This window comes from Manis javanica, chromosome 5, assembly GCF_040802235.1.
Source record: "Manis javanica isolate MJ-LG chromosome 5, MJ_LKY, whole genome shotgun sequence".
In the NCBI taxonomy this organism is placed as follows: Eukaryota; Metazoa; Chordata; class Mammalia; order Pholidota; family Manidae; genus Manis; species Manis javanica.
Window position 1 is genome coordinate 169836768 of NC_133160.1, and position 24138 is coordinate 169860905.

The window sequence follows — 24138 nt, forward strand, 5'->3', positions numbered from 1 at the left end:
AGGGGTTTTTTGATACGACACCAAAGCAGAATCCATAAAAAAATTAGATAAACTTTGACTTCATCAAAATTAAGAACTTGAAAATACTTTGTTGAAATGTCATTCAGTAGGTGACTAGGTAGATTGTGGATTATTTTTCAGCAGTGAGAAGAAATGAGCTGTCAAGCCATGAAAAGACATGAAGAAACCTTAAATGCACATTACTGCAGGAAAGAATCCAACCTGGAAGGCTACTATGACTACAGTGACATTCTGGAAAAGGAAAAGCTAGGGAGCCAGTAAAGAGATGAGTGGTTGCCAGGGGATATACAGGGAGTGAGGGATAAATAGGGGGACATGGAATATTTAGAGCTGAAATACTCTGTATGGTCCTATAATTGTGAGGACAAGTCATCATAGATATGTCAAAACCCATGGAACTACAGTAAAATGAGTGAACCCTAATGTAAATTATGGACTTAATAATATACCAATATTGACTTATCAATTGTGCCACCTATGCCAAACTTCTAAGATGTTAATAATGAAGGAAACTAGAAGGGAGTGGCGAAACAATATATGATGAAAAGATGTATTTGCCCTTTCTGCTCAATTTTTCTGGAAATCTAAACCTGCTTAAAAAATAATCTGTCCATTTAAAATACACATATACAGTTGAGAGAATGAAAGGACAGCCCAGACTGGGAGAAAATATTTGCAGATCACATATTTGACAATGGATTGTATCCAGAATGTAAAAATACATGTGTGTATACATATATGTATGAAACACATGTGTATGTATGTGTACATACACATACATATATAAAGAAAAGTACATAATCTTTCCATAATCTTCACAATAATTTCCCAACTCCTGAGTGGTCATAGAAGGTTCTTTGTTCTTTGGGATTTAGTCCTGCTTTAATCTCCCAGTTTGTTCCTTGTGCCCAGTCTTAACACACTCCTTGCACTTTGCTGCACTCCTGAACCCTCCATTACATGTGCACACACAATTTCCTTTTTTTCTTTTCAATCCTCACAACATTGAGCATTAAAAAAGAAACTGCAGACTCAGATTAAAGATGGCAGCGTGAGAGGAGAGACAGAGGCTTCATCCTAAAACTGGATACAATTACAAAATTTAATTGGCACAACTAATCCTGAGAGAGCAACAGGAAAGAAGACGTGTTAGACTGCACACACCTGGAGAAAAGAGCAGACCTCAGCGAATGGGGTAACGTACCAGAGCTGTGGCTCCATGGGACCTGAGCCCCTCCCCCACCCCAGCTCACCGGCGGGAGGAAGAGAAACGAAGCAGAGAGGGAGTGGAAGGCCTGGGACTGCTGAGTACCTCACTCCGGAGATCTGCGCTGGGAGCACAAACCTGCATTTCATGGTGCTTTCATGAGACTCGCATGGCTCCCGGGTTCGAAAGTTAATACAGGCAGAATTCCTGGGGAGACTGGGATTCCGGCTGCTTGTGGAAAGCAGGGATCCATATCTGGCAGCTCTGGGACAAAAACTTATACCTGTGTGCCCGGCCCACTGGCTCAGGCAGTGGAGACAGGCACAGCAGCCAGGAGGCGGGAAACAGCTCTTTCCTATCCCCAGTACTGCTCCCCTGCAACCCCTGACATTGCTTCAGGGGCTCAGCAGCTCCAGAATAGAGCTTCTGGACACTAGAGGGCGCGATATACAAACATGAAACGCCAAAGGAACCTTGTCCAGAGTAAAATCATTAATACAACTCCTGAGAAAGATTTAAATGAAATGGACCTCTTACTCTTCCTGAAAGGGAGTTCAAAATAAAAATAATCAACATCCTAATGGAGGTACGGAAAGACATCCAAGAACTCAGGAATGAATTTAGGTCAGAGATCCAATCATTAAAGAACACGATGGACGGTATTAAAAGCAGGTTGGATACGGTGGAGGAGATAATAAATGAAATAGAAACTAGAGAATAGGAATACAAAGAAGCTGAGGCACAGAGAGAAAAAAGGATCTCTAAAAATGAAAGAATATTGAGAGAACTGTGTGACCAATCCAAGCGGAACAATATTCGCATTATAGGGATACCAGAAGAAGAAGAGAGAGAAAAAGGGATAGAAAGTGTCTTTGAGGAGGTGGTTGCCAAAAACTTCCCCAATCTGGGGAAGGACATAGTCTCTCAGGCCATGGAGATCCACAGATTCCCCTACACAAGGGACCCAAGGAAGACAACAGCAAGACACATAGTAATTAAAATGGGAAAGATCAAGGATAAGGACAGACTGTTAAAAGCAGCCAGAGGCAGAAATAAGATCACATACAAAGGAAAGCCCATCAGACTAACAGCAGACTTCTCAGCAGAAACCTTACAGGCCAGAAGGGAGTGGCATGATGTATTTAATGCCATGAAGCAGAAGGGCCTGGAACCAAGATTACTTTATCCGGTGAGATTATCATTTAAATTTAAAGGAGGGATTAAAAAATTTCCAGATAAGCAAAAGCTGACAGAATTTACCTCCCACAAACCATCTCTGCAGTCTATTTTGGAGGGACTGCTATAGATGGAAGTGTTCCGAGGGTTGGATAGCTGTCATCAGAGGTAGTAAAATCATGGCAGGGAGGGTGGAGCAGCTGATTGTGAGGCAAATGCAAAATTAAATTGACTATCCCCGAAGCCAATCAAGGGATAGAGGAAAAGTATAGAATCTGATACCTAATATATAAAGAATGAAGGAGGAAGAAAAAGGAGGAGAAATAGAAAAGAACCTTTAGATTGTGTTTGTAACAGCATACTAAGCGAGTTAAGTTAGACTCTTAGATAGTAAGGAAAGTAACCTGGAACCTTTGGTAACCACGAATCTAAAGCCTGAAATGGCAGTAAGTACATACCTATCGATAATCATCCTAAATGTCAATGGACTGAATGCACCAATCAAAAGACATAGAGTCACTGAATTGATAAAAAAACAAGACCCATCTGTATGCTGCTTACAAGAGACTCACCTCAAACCCAAAGACATGCACAGACTAAAAGTCAAGGGATGGAAAAAGATATTTCATGCAAACAATAGGGAGAAAACAGGAGTTGCAGTACTAGTATCAGACAAAATAGACTTCAAAACGAAAGTAACGAGATAAAGAAGGACATTACATAATGATAAAGGGCTCAGTCCAACAAGAGGATATAACCATTATAAATATATATGCACCCAACACAGGAGCACCAGCATATGTGAAACAAATACTAACAGAACTAAAGGAGGAAATAGACTGCAATGCATTCCTTTTGGGAGACTTCAACACACCATTCACTCCAAAGGACAGATCCACCAGACAGAAAATAAGTAAGGACACAGAGGCACTGAACAACACACTAGAACAGATGGACCTAGCAGACATCTACAGAACTCTACACCCAAAAGCAGCAGAATACACGTTCTTCTCAAGTGCACATGGAACATTCTCCAGAATAGACCACATACTAGGCCACAAAAAGAGCCTCAGTAAATTCAAAAAGATTGAAATCCTACCAACTAACTGTTCAAACGTCAAAGGTATAAAACTAGAAATAAATTGTACAAAGAAAGCAAAAAGGCTCACAAACACATGGAGGCTTAACAACACACTTCTAGATAGTCAATGGATCAATGACCAAATTAAAATGGAGATCCAGCAATATATGGAAATAAATGACAACAACAACACAAAGCCCCAACTTCTGTGGGACTCAGCAAAAGCAGTCTTAAGAGGAAAGTATATAGCAATCCAGGCATATTTAAAGAAGAAAGAACAAACCCAAATGAATAGTCTAATATCACAGTTATCAAAATTGGAAAAAGAAGAACAAATGAGGCATAAAGTCAGCAGAAGGAGGGATAGAATAAAGATCAGAGAAGAAATAAACAAAATTGAGAAGAATAAAACAATAGAAAAAATCAATGAAACCAAGAGAAAATAAACAAAATAGATAAGCCTCTAGCCAGACTTATTAAGAGAAAAAGAGAATCAACACACATCAACAGAATCAGAAATGAGAAAGGAAACATCACGACGGCCCCAAAAGAAATAGAAAGAATTATTAGAGAGTACTATGAAAACCTATATGCTAACAAGCTGGGAAACCTAGGAGAAATGGATAACTTCCTAGAAAAATACAACCTTCCAAGAATGACCAAGGAAGAAACACAAAGTCTAAACAAACGAATTACCAGCAAAGAAATTGAAGTGGTAATCAAAAAACTACCCAAGAAAAAAAAACCTGGGCCAGAGGGATTTACCTCGAAATTTTATCAGACATACAGAGAATATATAATAACCATTCTCCTTAAAAATAGAAGAGGAGGGAATACTCCCAAAACCATTCTATGAAGCCAACATCACCCTAATACCAAAACCAAGCAAAGACCCCACTAAAAAAGAAAATTACAGACCAATATCCCTGATGAATGTAGATGCAAAGATACTCAATAAAATATTAGCAAACTGAATTCAAAAATATATCAAAAGGATCATACACCATGACCAAGTGGGATTCATCCCAGGGATGCAAGGATGGTACACCATTCGAAAATCCATCAACATCATCCACCACATCTACAAAAAGAAAGACAAAAACCACATGATGATCTCCATAGATGCTGAAAAAGCATTCAACAAAATTCAACATCCATTCATGATAAAAACTCTCAACAAAATGGGTATAGATGGCAAGTACCTCAACATAATAAAGGCCATATATGATAAACCCACAGCCAACATTATACTGAACAGCGAGAAGCTGAAAGCTTTTCCTCTGAGATCGGGAACAAGACAGGGATGCCCACTCTCCCCACTGTTGTTTAACATAGTACTGGAGGTCCTAGCCACAGCAATTAGACAAAACAAAGAAATACAAGGAATCCAGATTGGTAAAGAAGAAGTTAAACTGTCACTATTTGCAGATGACATGATACTGTACATAAAAAACCCTAAAGACTCCACTCCAAAACTACTAGAACTGATATTGGAATACAGCAACGTTGCAGGATACAAAATTAACACACAGAAATCTGTGGCTTTCCTATACACTAACAATGAGCCAATAGAAAGAGAAATCAGGAAAACAATTCCATTCACAATTGAATCAAAAAGAATAAAATACCTAGGAATAAACCTAACCAAAGAAGTGAAAGACCTATACCCTGAAAACTATAAGACACTCTTAAGAGAAATTAAATAGGACACTAACAAATGGAAACTCATCCCATGCTCGTGGCTAGGAAGAATTAATATCGTCAAAATGGCCAACCTGCCCAAAGCAATATACAGATTTGATGCAATCCCTATCAAATTACCAACAACATTCTTCAACAAACTGGAACAAATAGTTCAAAAATTCATATGTAAACACCAAAGACCCTGAATAGCCAAAACAATCCTGAGAAAGAAGACTAAAGTGGCAGGGATCTCACTCCCACAACTTCAAGCTCTACAACAAAGCCATAGTAATCAAAACAGTTTGGTACTGTCACAAGAACAGAGCCACAGACCAGTGGAACAGATTAGAGACTCCAGACATTAACCCAAACATATATGGTCAATTAATATATGATAAAGGAGCCATGGATATACAATGGGGAAATGACAGTCTCTTCAACAGATGGTGCTGGCAGAACTGGACAGCTACATGTAAGAGAATGAAAGTGGATCACTGTCTAACCCCATACACAAAAATAAATTCAAAATGGATCAAAGACCTGAATGTAAGTGATGAAACCATTAAACTTTTGGAAAAAAACATAGGCAAAAACCTCTTAGACATAAACATGAGTGACCTCTTCTTGAACATATCTCCCCGGGCAAGGAAAACAACAGCAAAAATGAGCAAGTGGGACTACATTAAGCTGAAAAGCTTCTGTACAGCGAAAGACACCATCAATAGAACAAAATGGATCAAAGACCTGAATGTAAGTCATGAAACCATAACTCTTAGAAAAAAACATAGGCAAAAATCTCTTGGATGTGAACATTAGTGACTTCTTCATGAATATGTCTCCCCAGGCAATAAAACAAAAGCAAAAATGAACAAGTGGGACTATATCAAGCTGAAAAGCTTCTGTACAGCAAAGGACACCATCAATAGAACAAAAAGGTACCCTACAGTATGGGAGAATATTTTCATAAATGACAGATTCGATGAAGGATTGACAATCAAAATACATTAAGAGCTCATGTTCCTCAACAAACAAAAAGCAAATAATCCAATTAAAAAATGGGCAGAGGAGCTGAACAGACAGTTCTCCAAAGAAGAAATTCAGATGGCCAACAGACACATGAAAAGATGCTCCACATCGCTAGTTAATCAGAGAAATGCAAATTAAAACCACAATGAGATATCACCTCACACCAGTAAGGATGGCCACCATCCAAAAGACAAACAACAACAGATGTTGGCGAGGTTGCAGAGAAAGGGGAACCCTCCTACACTGCTGGTGGGAATGTGAATTAGTTCAACCATTGTTTAAAGCAGTATGGAGGTTCCTCAGAATGCTCAAAACAGACTTACCATTTGACCCAGGAATTCCACTTCTAGGAATTTACCGTAAGGATGCAGCACTCCAGTTTGAAAAAGACAGATGCACCCCTGTGTTTATCGCTGCACTATTTACAAGAGCCAAGAAATGGATGCAACCTAAGTGTCCATCAGTAGATGAATGGATAAAGAAGATGTGGTACATATACACAATGGAATATTATTCAGCCATAAGAAGAAAACAAATCCTACAATTTGCAACAACGTGGATGGAACTAGAGGGTATTATGCTCAGTGAAATAAGCCAAGCGGAGAAAAACAAATATCAAATGATTTCACTCATCTGTGGAGTATAAGAACAAAAGAAAAACTGAAGGAACAAAACAGCAGCAGAATCACAGAACCCAAGAATGGACTAACAGTTACCAAAGGGAAAGAGACTGGGGAGAATGGGAGGGTAGGGAGGGATAAGGGCGGGGAAGAAGAAAGGAGGTATTATGATTAGCATGTATAATGTGGGGGGTGGGGGAAAGGGGAGGGCTTTGCAACACAGAGAAGACAAGTAGTGATTCTACAACATCTTACTCTGCTGATGGACAGTGACTGTAATGGGGTTTGTGGGGGGGACTTGGGGTAGGGGAGAGCCTAGTAAATATAATGTTCTTCAAAAAAATAAAAATTAATTAATTAATTAATTTAAAAAAAAAGATTTAAAAAAAAGAAACTGCATTGAAAGTATGGAACAATATTTGGTACTCCGTAATAAATGTTTGATACTCCGTAATAAATTTTTGATAAATGTCACTGTCCTCGTCATTGTCATCTTGTAAATATTTCTAGATTCAGCTCTGACATACTGCATTGTGAGAGCTTTCCCAGACTAGTCCGTCCAGGAAACCTCTGCACAGCATGATGACGTGTGTCACGGTGTTCACTGCACTACACCTATTCATGATGCCTAGCACAGTGCATAATGCCTTCCATGTTACAAGCCTTCATTTATCTCCTCTGTTGTGAAAGTTTTCATCTTCTCCTTATTCACCTTGGGATTTTAAAACTTCAGTCTCTTCCATCTTTAAAAAAAATCATACTTCAATTCCATGCTCTTCTACTTTCAATCCTGTATTCTTTCCTTCATTACCATGAGTCTTAAAAACTTGGGTATGATGAATGTAACATGTAGGTAACTTGCTTGGAACACATGCTAGGTACTAGGGTTTTTTTTTTTTAACTGCAGTAAAATACACAAAATTTACAGTCCCCACCATTTTTGATTGTACAGTTTCGTGACATCGAGTGCATTCACATTGTACATCCATCACCACCATCTATCCACAGAAGTCTCCATCTGGCAAAACCAAAGCTGTATTCCTGTTAAATAAAAGCTCCCTATTCCTCTCTCCCTCTCCCCAGTCCCTGGCAACCATCATTCATTCTACTTTCTGTCTCTCTGAATTTGACTGCTCTAGAGGCCTCATGTAAGTGGGGTTATTTGTCCTTTTGTGACTGGCTTGTTTCACCTAACACTGTCCTCAACATTCATCCTTGTCATAACGTTAACAATTTCTTCACTTTTTAAGGCTAAGTAATACTCCAGTGTGTGTGTGTGTACATATCACATTTTGCTTAGATGTTCATCCATTGATGGGCACTTGGATTGCTGCTACTTTTTTAGCTATTAGGAGTAATGCTGCTGTGGACATAAGTGTGCAAATATCTCTTTGAGTCTCTGCTTTCAGTCCTCTTGTGTATATTCCTGGAGGTGGATTAACTGAATCATATGGTAATTCTATGTTTAATTTTGTTGAGGAACCTCCATACTGTTTTCCGCAGCAGCTGTATCATTTTACATTCCCACCAGCAGTGCACAAGGATTACAGTTTCTCCACAACTTCACCAACATTTGTTATTGTCCTTTCATTATTATTATTATTATAGTCATCCTGGAGGGTGACTATGTCATGGTTTTGATGTGATTTTCTCTAATGATGTTGAACATCTTTTCATGCACTTATTGACCTGTAAAATATCTTTGGAGAAATGTCTGTTTCACATCCTTTGCCCACTTCTTGAATTGGCTTGTCTTTTTACGGCTGAGTTGTAAGAGTTCTTTATATGTTTTGGATATTAAACCATTATCAGATATATGCTTTGCAAATATTTTCTCCCACTTTGTGGATTAGGTTTTCAATTTCTTAATAGTGTCCCGTGAAGCACAAAAGATAAAACTTGACAAACTCTAATTTATCTATTTTTATTGTTGCTTGTGCTTTTGGTGTCTGATTTAAGAATCCTTTGCCAAATGCAAGGCCATGAAGATTTTCTCCAGTGTTTCAGCTCTTACGTTTAGGCCTTTTGATCCATTTTTATTTAATTTTTCTATGTGATTTGAGGTAGAATTCAAATTCATTCTTTTGCATGTGGATATCTAGTTGTCCCAGCAATATTTGTTAAAGAAACTGTCCTTCCCCCATTGGAAAGTCTTAGTGATCTTACCAAAGATCAGTTGACCATAGACATAGTGGCTCCTTCCTGAACACTCCACTCTCCTTCAGTCTCTACATGTCTGCATGTGCCAGTGCTGCATTGTCTTGATTGACATAGCATTATACTCAGTTTCAAACTGAGAAGTGTAAATCCTCCAACTTTATTCTTTTTCAGGATTGTTTTGGCTATTCTTTAAACAACCAAGGGTTCCTTAAATTTCCATATGAATTTTAGTTTCAGCTTGTCAACTTCTGCATGGAAGGCAGTTGGAATTTTGACAGGGATACATTAAATCTGTGGATCAATTTGAGAAGGATTGGCATATTAACAATATTAAATTTTCCAATCCATGAACAAAGGATGTCTTTCCACCTCTTTAGGTCATCTTTAATCTCTTTCAACTATGTTTTATACTTCCTTTGTTAAATTTGTTCCTAAGTTTTTTTTTTTGATATCATTAATGTACAATTACTTGAACAACATTATGGGCACTAAACTCCCCTTATCAAGTCCCCACCACATACCCCATTACAGTCACTGTCCATCAGCATAGTAAGATGCTATAGAATCACTAGTTGTCTTCTCTGAGCTATACTGCCTTCCCCGTGTCCCCACACACACATTATGTGTGCTAATCGTAATACTCCTTTTACCCCCTTCTCCCTCCCTTCCCACCCATCCTCCCCAGTCCCTTTCCCTTTGGTAACTGTTAGTCCATTCTTGGGTTCTGTGAGTCTGATGCTGTTTTGTTCCTTCAGGTTTTTTCTTTGTTGTTATACTCCACAGATGAGTGAAATCATTTGGTACTTGTCTTTCTCCTCCTGGCTTATTTCACTGAGCATAATACCCTCTAGCTCCATCCATGTTGTTGAAAATGGTAGGATTTGTTTCTTTCTTATGGCTGAATAATATTCCATTGTGTATATGTACCACATCTTCTTTATCCATTCATCTACTGATGGACACTTAGGTTGCTTCCATATCTTGGCTATTGTAAATAGTGTTGCGATAAACATAGGGGTGCATATATCTTTTTCAAACTGGGCTCCTGCATTCTTAGGGTAAATTCCTAGGAGTGGAATTCCTGGGTCAAATGGTATTTCTATTTTTAGTTTTTTGAGGAACCTCCATATAGCTTTCCATAATGGTTGAACTAATTTACATTCCCACCAGCAGTGTAGGAGGGTTCCCCTTTCTCCACATCCTCACCAACATTTGTTGTTTGTCTTTTGGATGTTGGCCATCCTAATTGGTGTGAGGTGATATCTCATGTGGTTTTTGTCCTTTTTGTTGATATGGTGGATGATGTTGATGGATTTTCGAATGTTGTACCATCCTTGCATCCCTGGGATGAATCCCACTTGATCATGATGGATGATCTTTTTGATGTATTTTTGAATTCGATTTGCTAACATTTTGTTGAGTATTTTTGCATCTATGTTCATCAGGGATTTTGGTCTGTAATTCTCTTTTTTTGTGTTCTTTGCCTGTTTTTGGTATTAGAGTGATGTTGGCCTCGTAGAATGATTTGGGGAGTATTCCCTCCTCTTCTACTTTTTGGAAAACTTTAAGGAGGATGGGTATTAGGTCTTCACTAAATGTTTGATAAAATTCAGCAGTGAAACCATCTGGAGTTTTGTTCATAGGTAGTGTTTTGATTACCAATTCAATTTCTTTGCTGGTAATTTGTCTATTCAGATTTTCTGTTTCTTCCTGGGTCAGCCTTGGAAGGTTGTATTTTTCTAGAAAGTTGTCTACTTCTTCTAAGTTATCCTGTTTGTTGCCATATAATTTTTCATAGTATTGTCTCATAATTTTTCGTATTTCTATGGTGTCCGTAGTGATTTTTCTTTCTCATTTCTGATTCTGTTTACGCATGTAGACTCTTTTTTTCTTGATAAGTCTGGTTAGGGGTTTATCTATTTTGTTTATTTTCTCAAAGAACCAGCTCCTGCTTTTATTTATTCTTTCTATTATTTTATCCTTCTCACTTTTATTTATTTCTGATTTAATCCTTATTATGTCTCTCTTTCTACTGGCTTTGCGCCTCATTTGTTCTTCCTTTTCTACTTTCATTAATTGTGAGTTTAATATACAATAAAGGAGCCATGGATATACAATGGGGAAATGACAGCCTCTTCAACAGCTGGTATTGGCAAAACTGGACAGCTACATGTAAGAGAATGAAACTGGATCATTGTCTAACCCCAAACAGAAAAGTAAATTTGAAATGGATCACAGACCTGAATGTAAGTCATGAAACCATAAAACTCTTAGAAAAAAACACAGGCAAAATCTCTTGGACATAAAATGAGCAACTTCTTCATGAACATATCTCCCTGGGCAAGGAAAACAAAAGCAAAATAAAGCAAAAATGAATAAGTAGGACTATATCAAGCTGAAAACCTTCTGTCCAGCAAAGGACACAGTCCATAGAACAAAAATGCATCCTACAGTATGGGAGAAAATATTCATAAATGACATATCCGATAAAGGGTTGACATCCAAAATATATAAGGAGCTCACACACTTGAACAAACAAAAAGCAAATAATCCAATTAAAAAATGGGCAGAGGAGCTGAACAGACACTTCTCCAAAGAAGAAATTGAGATGGCCAACAAGCACATGAATAGATGCTCCACATCACTAATCATCAGAGAAATGCAAATTAAAACCACAGTGAGATATCACCTCACACCAGTTAGGATGGCCAACATCCAAAAGACAAACAACCAGAAATGTTGGCAAGGATGTGGAGAAAGGGGAACCCTCCTACACTGCTAGTGGGAATGTAAATTAGTTCTACCATTATGGAAAGTAGTATGGAGGTTCCTCAAAAAACTAAAAATAGAAATACCATTTGACCCAGGAATTCCACTCCTAGGAATTTACCCTAAGAATGCAGGAGCCCAGTTTGAAAAAGACAGATGCACCCCTATGTTTATCGCAACACTATTTACAATAGCCAAGATATGGAAGCAACCTAAGTGTCCATCAGTAGATGAATGGATAAAGAAGAGGTGGTACATATACACAATGGAATATTATTCAGCCATAAGAAGAATACAAATCCTACCTTTTTTAACAACATGGATGGAGCTAGAGGGTATTATGCTCAGTGAAATAAGCCAGGCAGAGAAAGACAAATATCAAATGATTTCACTCATCTGTGGAGTATAAGAACAAAGCAAAAACTGAAGGAACAAAACAGCATGAGACTCACAGAACGCAAAAATGGACTAACAGTTACCAAAGGTAAAGGGACCGGTAGGATGGGTGGGAAGGGAGGGATAAGGGGGAAAAGGGGCATTATGATTAGCATACATCATGTAGGGGGGGCATGGGGAGGGCTGTACCACACAGAGAAGACAAGTAGTGATTCTGTAGCATCTTACTGCACTTGTGGACAGTGACTCTAATGGGGTATGTGGTGTGGACTTGATAATGGGGGGAGGGGGGAGTCTAGTTACCATAATGTTGCTCATATAATTGTAGATTAATGATACCAAAATAAAAATAAAATAATAAAATAAATGCCTAGACCAGTTTATAGCATTTAATGTGTTCAATAAATAGTTCCTTTCATAATTTAAAAAAAAGCCACTATTATCTAATAAATTAGTCATGGGGATGAAAGTACAGCTAAGGGAAGATAGTCATACTGTAATATCTTTGTATGCTGACAGATGTATGTATATCATGGCGAGTACTTACTAATGTAGTGTAATTGTCAATTTGGTGTGTTGCACACCTGAAACCAATATAATATTGTATATCAACTATATTTCAAGTTTTAAAAGTGCTTAAAGAGTTAAATAAATGGGAACTTAAAAGAAAAGTAGTCACATGAAAATAAAATGCCCATTAGCCAGTGAATAGAGAAATAAAATTAAAACCAAAATGAGATGACACTGCACATGTATCAGTATAGCTAAAATTTTTAAAAAAGCGTTATAAACCTTGCGAAACCAAATGCTGGAGAGTATGGAGAGCGGTTGAAGCCCTTATATGCCGCTGGTGGGAATGCAGAATAAGGCAGCTTCTTTGGTGATTGGCTTGGAAGTTTCTCATAAAGTTAAACATGCACTTATCCACCAGACCTATTCTGAGGTATTTACCCAAGAGAAATAAAGACATGTTTACACAAATACCTGGGTGTGAATATTCTCAGTGGCTTTATTCATAACCACCAAAAACTGGGAACAACCGACACTTTGCACCTGGTGAAAGGATTTGCAAACAGGTGCATCCACATAGTGGAATCAACCACACAACAGTCAAAGCATATTGATGCTCCCACAGCACGGAGGAATCTCAAATGCATTTTGCTACGTGAAAGAGCTGGGCGTAGGGGGCGCTATGGGATGTAACCTTTAGAAAGTGAGTAAAATGAGGAATAGGAGATACAGTCAAAAGCTAAAACTCCTTCCTCACCCTGTCTGTCACCCTGCCCTGCCTCTGTCACTGTCATGCTATTCTGAAGTTGGTAAATGTTCTTGTGTTTTTGTATTCTTACTGTGTGTGTACATGTTTAATCATGAGGAAAACATGGTGGTTTTATATGTTTTAAACATGCAAATGGTATGTGTCATTGTGCAACTTATTCTTCTAAACACCGCATTTCTGAGTTTTATACATGTAGATGTATTTCATCTATTTTTCACTTCCTGTCTCAGTGTGTGCTACAGTGACAGAGCGCCGAGGACTAGGGCCTTAAAGGTGACAAGCCTCCACGCACTGGAGCCTTAAATTAAACAGAGACACTTATTCCTCAGTCCTGGCGGCTGGGCACCTGAGGTCCAGGCTGCATCCAGTTTGCTTCGGGGTGAGGGCCCACTTCCTGGCCTGCAGATGGCCACCTGATCACTGTGTCCTCACGCAGTGGAGAGAGGACACTGACTCCATGAGACCCCCACCCCTACCCTCAGCTAAGCTTGATCACCCGGTACCCCCCACTGGGGGCCAGGGCTCCCACACAGGACCCGCCAGGGATGCGCACACAGTCCTGAGCACTTCCCAGCAGTGCATTTAGTGCTGAGTGGTCTGTTTCCTATTGCTCAGCTGGTACACTTTGACTTCACTGTGCAAATGAGCCGTGTTCCTGTGCAGACCCTGTCCATCTCCCTGTCCTCGTGCATGTGGAGACCACACCCGGAATGAAGCTGCTGTCTGCAGCCTCCAGAACTAGTGTCGCCTCCACACATGGCCCCATGCGCTCCTGCCCAAGCTCTGTGCCCCCATCTCCACCACCTGTAATCATGTGCGGGCATCAGCAGTGTCACCTTATTCTCACATTTCCCTGGGCACTAGTGAAGCTGAGTGTCTTACATGTTCATTGGCAATTTGATTTTCCTGTTCAAAAATTGCCAGTAAGCCTCCTCTACCCATTTCTGGGTGGGTTTCTTTGTTTCTGCTTTGTCCGCGATGAGGGTGGGCACCTTGTTCAGTGGTGTGCAGCATCTCCATGCGCCCGCTCGCTCCCTGGCCTCCTTGTCCCACCCTGTTGCCTTGCCAGGGCCGGCAGTGTCCTCCTCTGGGCAAGACCCAGGACCTTTCCCTGCCTGTCTTCCTTCATCCAAAGGTTTGCCACTGGGAGCACCTGTCCTGAAGAAGCCCTTTCCCTGGGAACAGCTGAAAGCCTGTTGGAGACACCCCTCCCCGCCCTCCGCCCCCTGCCCCTTCCCAGATGCAGGCCACTAGGTCCCCAGAGTTCCACACCATTTCAGACGGTCTCATCCAGCCCCACCCCCAACCTCTGTCCTGGCCTGTGGACACTGTCCACTGCCCACTGCACCTCCAGGGTAGAGCCCAGCAAACTGTAAAAGGGTCACTCTGGTTTCAGAACAGAACTCAAAGTCTGGAGCTACTTGGTGCCCTGCGGTGCACAGCCTTCCTTGTGCAGCTGGAGTTCCCACCACAGAGCCTCTGACCACCCCAGCCACGCTGGCCCCTGTTCCCCCGGGGAGCCAGCCTTTCTTCTGCCTGAAGGCCCCTTAGCTGACATCTTGCTGATCTTTCCAGACCTACCTCTGATACTGAAACGTTCAGGGAGCTCTGTGCTGAGGAGTGTTTACGTCTGCTCCTTGGCCTCTACCTGGCAGACACCCAGCACGCCGTTCGCCAGCGGGAGGGCCCACCACTGGCATTGGTAGAAGGGCGGCCAGGGGCCAGCTGGTTTCCTTCCAGGGCCCTGATTTTCCCCCTGTGGTTACGGCCCTGAAGGGAAATGGGCATGCAGCATAGCACCCCAAGGTCCCCAGGAGGCCCTTGGGACTCGGTCACCTAGGACACCCCAAGTTCCAGGTCAAAGCACCCAGTAGCAGGGCGCCTGGAGCTGTGGTCCAGGACTTCAGGCTCCCTCCCCTCGTGACGGTGTGTAGAGCCCTCACCATGTGTCACGCATACCTTCTCTCACCTCCCCCATTTCTAGTGGGGAAACTGAGGCAAGAGCACACCTCCCAGATCACAATGCTCATCAGTGACGGGGCACTCTTACTGCAGGCTAGAAACACAAGGGCCACCTCGGGGAGACCAGTGGCAGGGACCCTTCCTGACCCTCAGGGCGGGTTCCTCCAACCACCACCAAGCCACCCTGTGTCACAGCTGAAGCCAGCAGAGGCAGACACCCACGAGCATGCTCAGACCTGTGCTTCTTCCTAGGCCCACCATGTCCCGGCCCCAGAACCTAGAGCCAGGCCTCAGCATGCAGGAAGGCTCCCCAACAGGCACAGGGGATGAGGAGGCTGCTGATGGGGTCCAGCATTCCCACCGCATGCTCAACTTCAGCGATGCCCTGCTGTCCATCATCGCCACTGTAATGGTCAGTGAGGGTCACCATCCAGCCCAGGGCCAGCCCCCAGAGCCACGTCTCCCACGGGACCCTGGCCTTCTAGTAGAGCTTGGCCAGTGTGGAACCCATCCCAGCTCACAGCATCCTGGGCTCCCCACCCCTCAGGCGGCTGGAGGGGGTGGGAGGAGCAGCTGAGCATTAGCCCAAGTCCCTGACACCATGGCACCCAAGTAGCGGTTAGCGCCCAGGTCAAGAAATGCCCCTTTTCCATCTTTTCTTGTAGATCCTGCCTGTGACCCACACGGAGATCTCCCCGGAACAGGTACCTGGAACAGTCTGCAGCGTCTGGGGCGAGTGTTCAGGGGCCAGATCTGGCTCTGCCCTAGGTGCCTGTGATGGGGAGGGGCAAGGTTGTTTGCTGTGCCAAGAAAAGCAGGGCATCAGTGGCAGGCACACCCTGGAGCTGGGGTCCCTACAGGTGTCTGCTGCCAGCAGCCGCACAAGGAGCAGAGGGCAGCCCCAGCCTGAGGTGCTTGCACAGGGTCCCCAGCACAGGGACCTGTAGGTCTCATCATGGTGCCTGGGGAACAGGGCCTCCCCCAGATGGGTGCCCACTCACAGCCACCTTGGGATATTCCTGTTTTGTGAGTTAAATGGTGACACACAGTGCTTTAGAAGTGGGACTTGATTTCAGAAAACATTCTGAAGGCCCTGGGCGTGTGTGTGAGTGCCTCGCCCTGCTTCCTCGCGTGTGCCTGGGTGTCCTCCGATGGCGCAGCGGAGCGGGACGTGCGGTGGAGGCCCCCTGAGCCCGGATGCTGCTGGAAGCCCTGGGGGCTGCTTAGGGCTGGACTCAACGATACTTCTCCTGGGGCTTTGATGGAAATTCAGTAGAAACGCGTGCCACTCCCTCTGCTCCGTGGCCCCCCCCCACTCTCCCTGACAGTGATGCTCTTCTGTTCAGCAGTTTGACAGAAGTATCCAGAAACTTCTAGCAACCAGGATCGCTGTCTACCTGATGACGTTTCTCATCGTGACGGTGGCCTGGGCAGCACACACACGGTATGGGGTCAGGCAGGGGCTTTTCCCAGGCCAGGACACACCTCTGTGTCTCCCCCCCGTGTGTGCAGGGCCCGGCTTGGCCAGGTGGGCACTGCAGCCAGCTTGCGCTCACGGCACTGACGAGACGCCCGTTCTCAGGGTGCCTGCTGGCCTGGCGCTTCCCCGGCTGAGTCGGGGCCCCCCTCCTGCTGGAGTTCTTGCTCTGAGTCCCCACTTGGGCATCTGCATGCAGCACCCGCAGCTCAGGCCCCAGGGACTGGGGTGAAGACAGGAGTGATGGGCTCCCGTGGGTGCGCACATTGTCTGGGTCTGGACCAGGCCCACTGTGGCCACCTGCTTGCACCACTTGAGATGGCAGGGCTGTGACACCTACAGGAGGGCCCAGGGGCAGAGTGGGCTTCAGGTCAGAGTTGGCACTGAGGATCAGCCCTTGGAATGAAATGCTGTTGGTGGGGGTTTGGCAGGAGCTGGGTGGGCCGTACAGCCTGCTGGCATGGCCAAGCTCCCCACTGGACCTGCTGTGTGGGTACAGTCACATGGCACGTCAGTTGTGTACTGGTTCATCAAAGGCCACACCCCAATGCCGAGTTCTGGCTTCTGGGAGTGGCACAGATCTGCCCCTGCCCAGGCCCTCACAGCCATGCTTCTTGCCCCGAGCTCGGTGGGTCTCCAGGGCATGCACCCCTCTGACTGTTGGAGAGGCACTCAGCCCCAGAGCCAATCCTGAGCACTGGCCCACTGAGGCCCCTTGGCCCCTGGCTGGATACAAACCTCTGGAGGGGAACCAAGGCCCGCTGAGCCCAGCCCAGGAGAAGGCCTTGCAGTGGAGGTTCAGAGCCTGGGGAGGACCCAGTGAAGGGGCCAAGCGAGAGTGGGCCTTCAGAGAGGATTTGTTTCCAGGTCCAGAGTTGGCCCTTAGTGAGCCCTGCTGGCCTTCCATGGCCAATGGGTCCAGGCCCCTTCCCACCTTGAAGTGAAACTATCTTGTCATGTAGGCTGCTTCAGTAGGGTTGGCAGTGATGCCCTGGAAAACTTCCTTTTTAAAAATGGCCTGTAGACATGAGGCCTAAAGAGCGAACTCACTGTAGGGCATAGCTTGCCCTTCCCAGGTCCCCGTGTCCTCAGGTAACCAGGGGGACGTGCCAGGCATGGGCCCTGCCTGTGCACCTCGGAACAGGCAGCCAGCAGTCTCCTGAGGCTGTGCCTCCTCTGGGACCTCACAGGCTGCCTTCTTTAGTCTGGTACCCAGGCAAGTCCCAGGAGAGCTGCCAGCCACCTCACTGCCCTGTGGTCCACACGGCTGCTGTGAAGGGGGAGCAGCCCTGACTGCCACACCGTCAGCTCCACAGCTTTGACGACAGCGTGCCCCAGAGCTGCCAAGTGCGTCTGATTGTTTCTACAGACCGGTTCTGACTTGGCTCAAAGCAGCTTTAAGTGAGAAGAGAGACAGTGGAAAGAGTCCTGGGAGTGTTAACAGTGGTGGTTTCCAGGGAACTTATTTTCTTCTTGTTTCAGTATTTTCAAACTTTACATGCTGGGTTATATTTTAAGTTTGGTTTAAAGTGACCTTTTTTAATGATGTTTAAACAGAAAAAAATGGTGTTTGATGCTATTAGAACCACATTTTATTGATGACACATCTTTTCCTGTTTTACTCAAATTGTTTAGGTTGTTCCAGGTTGTGGGGAAAATAGATGATACACTTGCTTTGCTTAACCTGGTGAGTTTTTGCTTCCATTTTTTTGGAAATGATTATATCTGTAGTTCTGCTCTCCCATGAGGAGTGAAAGCAAGCACCCAGCCTCGTGCTTCTCTGGGCCTTTGAGTGTGCAGAGCCTAGAAGGGGCCCACACCTGGGGGCACCACTGAGAAGATGAGCCCCTCCCCTCTGAGCAGAGTGCATGAGGGCATGTGCTTCCTTGGGGTCAGGGTGTTGGACTGTGACATCCTTCTGGGGCAGTCCCCCGGGTGCTGCAAGGCTGGCGTGGAGGGGCCCGCCTGCCTCCCCTCCTTTCTCCCTTCCCAGCCCTCCCTTCCCTCCTTCCCTCCCAGGCCTGCATGATGACTATCACCTTCCTGCCATTCACAGTGAGTACTGCGATTTTATCCTCCACTCCTCCCAGTGCCCTGCCGAGTGCCCCACAGGGCCCAGCCTGTCCTTCACTGTGCTGGAGGACTCAGAACCCTAGATGCCCCCCCCAACTCAGAAACTCTTAGACCGGCATGGTGGTCCGGTGACCAAACAGTTGCAAAGAGGAGAGAAGGTTCGGGGGAACTGCAGTCCGGTCTGCGTGAGGGAAAGTGCGTACCTGGGGTTTCCATTTGGTGGAGAAGGGGACGGTTCCACAGTCCTGAGCAGGGCCTGCAGTGGCCTGGCCTCCAAGGGCCCGATAAGGGCATCTCCTCCATGCTGGTGATACTCCCAGCCTCCCACCTGGCCCTTGAACCCACGCGCCACCAGCGTGTGTCCCCACCCACTTCCTGGTCCGTCAGCTCCCACACAGCCCCCTGCCCCCCTCACTGCAGTCTGACAGAGCAGTGGTCTGAGCACACGGGGCTGTGTATCACAGAGGTGGGTGTTCCTTAGGGATCGGATGAGCCTTCAGCTGTAAAGGCTCGAAGCATTCAATGGCATTGCCCTTGGGGGACAGGAGACCCCAGTGCTCCAGCCTCCGCCCTGACAGCAGCCCTGGGGCCCTGCAGAACCTGCTTTTGTGGTTTCCTTTTTTTGGCTGCAGTTTTCCTTAATGGTGACCTTCCCTGAGGTGCCTCTGGGCATCTTCTTGTTCTGTATGTGTGTGATCGCCATCGGGGCCGTGCAGGTAGGTCACCTGGGCCTGCCTTCCCCTCTCCTGGACATGAGTGTACACATGCATGCATGGGGAGGACATGCCTGTTGCCTGCAGTGAGAGCCATGCAGACAGTACCTGCCATGGAGTCCCCGCCATGGGACACCATGGGACACAGGCAGAGATGCTGGGGCCGCCTATGCTGATGTGGAGAGAGGGAGCTTGGCATTAGGGCGGCTCCCTGAGACCCCCCACCCACAGCCCAGGTGCAAAGCGGGGGCTCCTGTCCCCCCACAGCCTGGAACATCCTTCCATGAGCCTCACAGCCAGCCCTGTGCACGACCTCAGCAGGGGCCCACTGGCCACAGGCCCGTTTTTGCTGGCAGCCTGCTCTCCCACAGGCCCTGATCGTGGTGTACGCCTTCCACTCCCCCCACCTCCTGAACCCCCATATAGAGGGCTCCGCCCACAGGGCCCACTACCGGCAGCATGTGCTGTGCGTCGTCCTCCAGGGCCCTGCGCTCTGCTTCGCAGCAGCTGGCTTCTCCCTGTTCTTCTACCCTGCGGTGAGTGGGGAGGCCGAGGGGTGTGACTGTCTCACTAAGCAGCCATCCCCAATCGGGTGGGGTGGGGTGGCCCCCAGAGGGAGCCAGGGCATCGGCATGAGGGAGGGATAGAGTGGGGCAAAGGCCTGGGGCAGCCGGGCAGCCAGTGGGGTGCCAAAGAGTGAGGGCCGGTGGTGGGGGGAGGCCCCAGGGACCTGCTCCGGCGTGACAAGCCGCTGCCCTTGGAGCCAGGCTGGGGCACAGAGACCACCTGAGTCTGTGAGGGGAGAGATCCAGTTGCCTGGGGTCCAGGCTCATTTTCTTGGTGAGTAAAGGGTCTACACAAAGCTGGCAGGGCAGCCAGCACTAAAGTGGCTTCTGGCACAAAGAGCCCCAGGGAGCTGCCAGGGCGAGCAGGACCCGCGTGGGAGCGCAGTGCTGCAGTCCCGGAGAAGCCAAGGAGCAGTCCTGGGGCTGGGACATGTGCGCTCACCTGCTGCTCTGCCAGACCCACCCTTGCCCTCGAGGGAGGGACATTACTCAGAGCCAGGTGGTCAGCGCCAGTTAACAGGCATATCATCTGTGGCACATCTGTCACCCAGAAATGAGATAAATACAAGGGCCATTTCCACTGACTGTACAAATCTTCTGTAGGGCTCCTGGCCTGAGTCCTAGGGAGGTAAAATGGATATTTAAACCCAGAGCATCATGAGAATTGTGAAAAAATGAACAGTTCACATTATTTAAACTGTCCAGTAAACATCTCAAGAATCTCAAATTCAAAACCAAGAGGCTGGCAAGGGGTCTGCAGAGCGTGTTCCTCGGGGATGAGGTCAGCATCTGAGGCACCCGCGGGTGGGGCCAGCAGAGCAGGGGCAGGTGCACGCTGTTCTGGGAAGTGAGTGGCAGGAAGCCTGGGGACAGCAGGACATGCAGCATCGGGTTGGTGACTGTGCCCTGTTGAGACAGGCCATGGGGAGAGGAGGGTCCTCGTGGGCCGGGAGGGCCACGCAGTCAGCAAGTCCAGAGAGGGGGAGGGTCCCTCGGGCCTGGCACAGCGGACCCTCAGACAGTCAGCAAGTCCAGAGAGGGGGAGGGTCCCTCGGGCCTGGCACAGCGGACCCTCAGACAGTCAGCAAGTCCAGAGAGGGGGAGGGTCCCTCGGGCCTGGCACAGCGGACCCTCAGACAGTCAGCAAGTCCAGAGAGGGGGAGGGCCCCTCGGGCCTGGCACGGCGGACCCTCAGACAGCAAGTCCAGAGAGGGGGAGGGTCCCTCGGGCCTGGCACAGCGGACCCTCAGACAGCAAGTCCAGAGAGGGGGAGGGCCCCTCGGGCCTGGCACAGCGGACCCTCAGACAGTCAGCAAGTCCAGAGAGGGGGAGGGCCCCTCGGGCCTGGCACAGCGGACCCTCAGACAGTCAGCAAGTCCAGAGAGGGGGAGGGCCCCTCGGGCCTGGCACGGCGGACCCTCAGACAGTCAGCAAGTCCAGAGAGGGGGAGGGTCCCTTGGGCCTGGCACGGCGGACCCTCAGACAGTCAGCAAGTCCAGAGAGGGGGAGGGCCCCTCGGGTCTGGCACGGCGGACCCTCAGACAGTCAGCAAGTCCAGAGAGGGGGAGGGTCCCTCGGGCCTGGCACGGCGGACCCTCAGACAGTCAGCAAGTCCAGAGAGGGGGAGGGCCCCTCGGGCCTGGCACAGCGGACCCTCAGACAGTCAGCAAGTCCAGAGAGGGGGAGGGTCCCTCGGGCCTGGCACAGCGGACCCTCAGACAGTCAGCAAGTCCAGAGAGGGGGAGGGTCCCTCGGGCCTGGCACAGCGGGCCCTCAGACAGTCAGCAAGTCCAGAGAGGGGGAGGGTCCCTCGGGCCTGGCACGGCGGACCCTCAGACCCCCCCTGCTGCTTCGTCTTCCTTCCCTGCAGGGCAGGTCTGACACCTTTCGCCTCACCTTTCCACCCCCTGCCTCCTTGCCTGGGGGCCCACATCCATCACCCCCTGTGAGACAGCTAGTGACAGAGCTTCCTGACGCCCAGGCACACCCACCACGGCCTCCCAGCAGCCCGTGGCCCCGGCCTCCCAGGTGTCCTTCCAGCCCCTTCCCTTAGTTGGACACTACGCTGGGTCCGCTGTCCAGGCACATCCCCTGCTACCACCCTGGTGCAGGCCATCCTGGCCTCCCCTGGTGACACTCACAGCACCAGGTGGCCTGCACTTCCCATAGGCTCTCACTGCTCCAGGCCTGGGCACGTGCCACCTGCTTGCTCCTTCCAGTGGCTGTTTAGATGCCACTTGCCCTCCACAGGACTTGGTTTCTCTCTTTTCCCTCTTGCACTAGTTCATTTTCTCCTTCCCCCCCTATTCTGAAGCATCCCCTCTAGCCGGTTGTGCTATGGCCCAGCTGCCACCTCCTGGAACATTCTGCACTCACCTGCCTTGCACCTGTAGACACCCCCCTGGTGCACGTTTCTTGAATGATGTGTGTGAGGTGGGCTCTTGAAGCATGGAGACGGGTCAGAAACAGGCTGGGCACTGACTTGCCCCGCCTGCCTGTGAAAGCCACTGTCTCCCTGAGTGTACCTGGGCGCATTGGGTGCCCCAAAGCCCTCGGTGTGGCATGCAAGACAGGGGTGGGGCAGGTGGCAGGGCTCAGGCTGTACCATGGAGGCGACAGCTGCAGGTGAGCAGAGCCTCACAGAGCCCAGGGCCAGGGGACCGGCTGCCACCACCACAGGACCCGGGAAGCAGCCACCTGGTCTCCATCCTCCCCTGGAACAATGTGTTGCATACATGAACAGGTTTACTATCACAGCCATTTTGAAGCATACCACTCAGCAGTGTTGAATTCATGCATGTCGCCAGGCAGCTGCCACTTCTGTCGTTTCAGAGCTTTCTTGTCACTCCAGACAGAACCCTGTACCCACCCACCCTCACTCTCCATCCTCCTCCCTGCAGGCGTGGCCACCACTGAGCTACTTGCCCTGTCTATAGATTTGCCTGTTCTGACTATTTCTTATAAATAGAATCAAAATTAGGAGGCTTTTATGTTGGCATCTTTCATTTAACTTGTCCTCCAATTCACTGTGTGAGACACAAGCCACAACTGCCTCCTCGTCGGGGCTGAGGAACATCCCCCTGCCTAGGCGACGGCCTTGTGCTTGGCCACCCGTCCCTCGGTGGACACCGGCTGCCCCCACATCTCCGCTGTCGGGAACACTGCCGCCATGGGCGTGGGTGCAGACGACTCTCCCAGGCTGGGGTTTGTTCCCGGATGTGGGGTTGCTGGGTGGTGTGGCAGTTCTGTGCGGTTTTCTGAGGATCCTCTGTGCTGTCCCCACAGCGGCTGCACCGTTTTACGTTCCCACCAGCTTTGCACGTTCCCAGCCTCCCCGCACCCTCGCCCGCAGTGCTGTGCTCTTGTGGAGCCATCCTCCTGGGGGTGAGGTGGGATCCGGGTGCGGTTTTGACTGGCCTTTCCCATGGCTTGTTGGCCATTTGTGAATCTTGGAGGAATGTCTGTCCCATCCTTTTCCCACTGAGGGGCTTGTGTTTTGTTACAGAGTGGTAGGAGCTCTCTGGGCTCTAGGTTTGAGATCCCTATCAGAGATGCAGCTTGGAAATATTCTCCCCTTTTCTTGTCACTCTCCTGGGACTATCCCTTGACACACAGAAATCCTCTTCGTCTTGAAGTTTAACCCACCTGTTTTCCTGTTTCTCATGTTGTCTCCCCTTTGGAGGGGATCGGCTTCAAGTGGGACTCCAAGCTCTGCCCACCCCCACGCACCTCCGTGGAGGCACCAGGCCACCCCGATGTGTCTGTCTTACAGTCATACGTGCTCATGGCGACGGTTATCTTCCTGCCCTACCTCAGCAAGGCTGCCAGCTGGTGCAGAGGCAAGCTTGTGGGTAGGTGCCTGGGTGGGCTGGTCTGGGCCTCGGCATGTGGGTAGGGTCCCTGGCCTGCATGCTCCCGTCCCCTTGGGG

General features: G+C 47.6%; 1 protein-coding gene across 11 annotated transcripts in view; it reads left to right on the forward strand.

The window, feature by feature from the left end:
• Positions 1-24138, forward strand: part of TMEM175 (transmembrane protein 175) — a 38959-nt gene that overhangs the window by 12046 nt on the left and 2775 nt on the right. The window contains exons 2-10 of one of the 11 annotated variants that reach the window (XM_036991508.2): positions 15633-15792; positions 16046-16084; positions 16727-16824; positions 18493-18544; positions 18877-18912; positions 19563-19646; positions 20070-20179; positions 23495-23593; positions 23982-24060. In XM_036991508.2, coding sequence (XP_036847403.2) covers positions 15640-15792; positions 16046-16084; positions 16727-16824; positions 18493-18544; positions 18877-18912; positions 19563-19646; positions 20070-20179; positions 23495-23593; positions 23982-24060 — 750 coding nt within the window. In that variant the 5' untranslated portion in view covers positions 15633-15639. Of the gene's footprint in view, positions 1-15632; positions 15793-16045; positions 16085-16726; positions 16825-18492; positions 18545-18876; positions 18913-19562; positions 19647-20014; positions 20180-23494; positions 23594-23981; positions 24061-24138 lie in introns of all 11 variants that reach the window. The other 10 variants (XM_036991514.2, XM_036991493.2, XM_036991490.2 and 7 more) reach the window with 10 other exon arrangements.